Below are 3105 nucleotides of genomic sequence, written 5' to 3' on the forward strand. Positions count from 1 at the left end.
TACGTGTTAGGTGAGAAATACGCGTTTGAAATGGCTTAAGTTTTCTTTCTGGTCTGGTGCCAGTGGTCGGGAAAAACGAGTAGTTAGCAGATGATGGAAAACGTGAATAATTTCATACAAAATTACTTACTTATATTTGAACTTAACTGGCTAAGATCAGAAGTCTTGCACTTTACGCATTGATCGTGATCTATTTTGGTATTGTAAGTCTTATCGCTACACCATATGTTCAGGTCCCAAGCCTACTGTTGAGCACATATTGGAGGTAATCAATTCAACTTAAAGTCATTTCTCTTTCATGTCTGCGTAACAATGATTCGTTTAGTTGTAGGAAGCTTTCTAGTTATAAGCCATATTTATTACGCGGAGCTTGCACCCACGGAAAATTATCCTTATTCCGAAGCGCTGGCGAGCAACTATATGCTCTATTGGAAATACAATGACACGCATATAACGTTCGAGACACACGTGCAAGCGCATGGATTTACAGGTTTTGGTATATCCGTGAACGGTTCCATGTTCCCCGGGGATGTCATAATTGGATACGTTTCCCACCATAACGTTCATCTTAATGTGAGTATAAACTTGATACTACCACAAGTTTCAATGAGATCTGTGAAAAGATCCGTTTGAAGCATAGAACGAAACCAAGCGACATAATATGTTGTTGGGTTTAACGTCGCACCGACACAATTTTAGGTCATATGGCGACTTTCCAGCTTTGATGGTGGAGGAAGACCCAAGGTGTCCCTCCGTGCATTATTTCATCACGAGCGGGCATCTGGGTAGAACCACCGACCTTCCGTAAGCCAGCTGGATGGCTTCCTCACATGAAGAATTCAACGCCCCGAGTGAGGCTCGAACCTACATCGATGAGGGGCAAGTGATTTGACCACTCGGCCACGGAGACCCCCAAGCGACATAATAGAAGACTCGGTCTGACTGAGTCTGTTTATTGTAGGTAATGAAATGTGCAACACTCCTCACGCAAAACGACATTACAGTAAAATATACATAACATAATTCGGGTCTCCTTGTAGAGAACAAAATAGATTCGAATCTGGACAGTATGGGGCTTAGATTGTTGTAGGTGCAACACCTGGTCAGAAAAGATGTTTAACCATTATAAGCAGTCTACAATATCCTCCCATCGGACAGTTTTCCCCGTGATATTTCTTACTTTTTATGTGTTCTATGACATCAAACTACCTGAACACACAGTATTTTTGGAGTTCTGTCAGTTTCTTGTTGTATGCTTACGTTATCATACTTAAAATGTTCTGCACTGTGAGGGCACTTATAGAGTGATCAAAAGATTTAAAGTTTTAATATCTTTTAAAGAAGCCTTGAGATATTTTTAATGTTTATTAAATATCTGCGAACAAGTAATTTTAATGCTTTCGCTGTTTCAGGATTATCACACCACAGCTCATGCCCCTCCAACCATGGACAGCTCCCAGGACTGGACGCTGATCAGTTCCAAGGAAAACCATGACAGCACAGTTCTTAAATTCTCCAGGGCTCTTAACACTCACGACAGCGATGATATTCCCATTCATGTACGTTTTCTTTCTTTCCGTTTTATTACTATTTACCTACATTCCTCAAGAAAATGCTACAAAAGTTCGGGCAGGAATTTCAGATGTAGCACAGAAACTTCATTATTCTATAACACTGCTTGCTCCCTCGGTTTGACGCTATTTAAGAAAATTTAAATTTATTATTTTAATTTATAAGACCTAGGGTTGTAACTAGTCTTCTCCTTTGAAATAAAGGATCCCATTCAATGTTCCTTTATAGAAGAGTTCCGCTTAAGCCGGTGGTAGAGGGTAGGCGGGGTGAAAGCGTGTTGGGTACTGCACTTTTCATAACCTCTTATAGGCAGACTCGTAAAAAACCTACTGTTCTGCTTTTCCACTACTTGTAACCAAACACGTGGTGAAAACACGATACAATGCGATGTTTCATATTTCATAATAAATCGATTGTTTTTCCCCTACAGGCTGGTGTAACTCATGTTATATGGGCATACACTACAACTGACCCCAAGTCTCCAACAGAGCTGATTTACCATGCCGCTAACCGTGGAAGCAAGGACATCAAACTCATCGCTAAAGGCACAGTTCCTGTTGGCAAATGAATATTTTAATTTTGATATATTGTTTAAACATACAGCAGTGCATATCAAGTATTACAAGTGATAAATCAGTATTATTAATCAAGAAGATATTAAATTAGTATGAAATAAAGTGGCTATTTTAAACCTTACATCTATGGGTTAGATGACAATAATTAAAGTATTTGTAATGATAACACTTGGATCAGCGAATATGTCATGCGAAATGTTTAAAAACCGTTCTGTATATGACTTGTTTCTTATACAGGCACATAATCTTATCGGCCGTTAGTTGCGACTTTTTAGGTAATACAGATTTCAGTGAATTATCGAACTATTAGAGTGAAATATATCTGGTATTTTCAAAGTGAAAAATATCAAATATATTTTTCACTGGTAAGAAACTATAAAATGGGTAATTTTGACAAAACATGAAATAAAAAGAAAAGTTGTTTGTTTTACATGTAAGATTAATTCACCCGTGAACACCATATCTTACATTTTCACTCGTGGCTATGCCACTTGTAAAAATATTGCATCTGGCATTCACTCTTGAAAGATATTTTAATCTTACAATGAAACAAACAAATATCCTCTTTGTATTATATTTTTACTTTTTTATGACAAATTATGTTAGTTCTTTAGAACTGTTTTGTATGCAAAAATTAAACACAGTAATTACTACTCTATATATTTCCGTATTCAAATAACCTAGTATCAATACACAAACAAGTAATTTCTGTTTCTGACATTCGAAAAAGTGGAAGTAGAACTCTAGGGAATCGCTTAGATACTTCAGCATCTTAAACGTAAGTTTAGCTTACCACCAAGTCGACAATTTTTTTCCGGAAAGATATTACAGAATAACTGAATGTATACTTTGAGGTACATTTATATAGAAAATGCAACATGAACGTGAAAACCGCCAAATTATGTGACAACAAACATGACATGCTCTGCAAAATTAAGCCGATGGCCAAGACGGTCTG

General features: G+C 37.2%; 1 protein-coding gene across 1 annotated transcript; it reads left to right on the forward strand.

Moving 5' to 3' along the window:
- Window positions 1–240: 240 nt before the first annotated feature.
- LOC123563436 (DBH-like monooxygenase protein 1 homolog) lies at window positions 241–2266 on the forward strand. Its single transcript, XM_045356253.2, has 3 exons — window positions 241–573; window positions 1413–1559; window positions 2003–2266. The coding sequence occupies exons 1-3, from the start codon at window positions 313–315 to the stop codon at window positions 2138–2140; spliced, it is 546 nt and encodes a 181-aa protein (XP_045212188.2). The 5' UTR covers window positions 241–312; the 3' UTR covers window positions 2141–2266.
- The last annotated feature ends 839 nt before the right edge of the window (window positions 2267–3105 follow it).

Source organism: Mercenaria mercenaria, chromosome 2, assembly GCF_021730395.1.
Source record: "Mercenaria mercenaria strain notata chromosome 2, MADL_Memer_1, whole genome shotgun sequence".
NCBI lineage: Eukaryota > Metazoa > Mollusca > Bivalvia > Venerida > Veneridae > Mercenaria > Mercenaria mercenaria.

What these genes read in the sequence shown, in the direction of transcription:
- LOC123563436 (XM_045356253.2), top strand. Translation starts at nt 313, where the DNA reads ATGATTCGTTTAGTTGTAGGAAGCTTTCTAGTTATAAGCCATATTTAT. An exon ending in ACCATAACGTTCATCTTAAT is followed by an intron (nt 574 to 1,412) that starts GTGAGTATAAAC and finishes TCGCTGTTTCAG; the next exon opens with GATTATCACACCACAGCTCA. An exon ending in GCGATGATATTCCCATTCAT is followed by an intron (nt 1,560 to 2,002) that starts GTACGTTTTCTT and finishes TTTCCCCTACAG; the next exon opens with GCTGGTGTAACTCATGTTAT.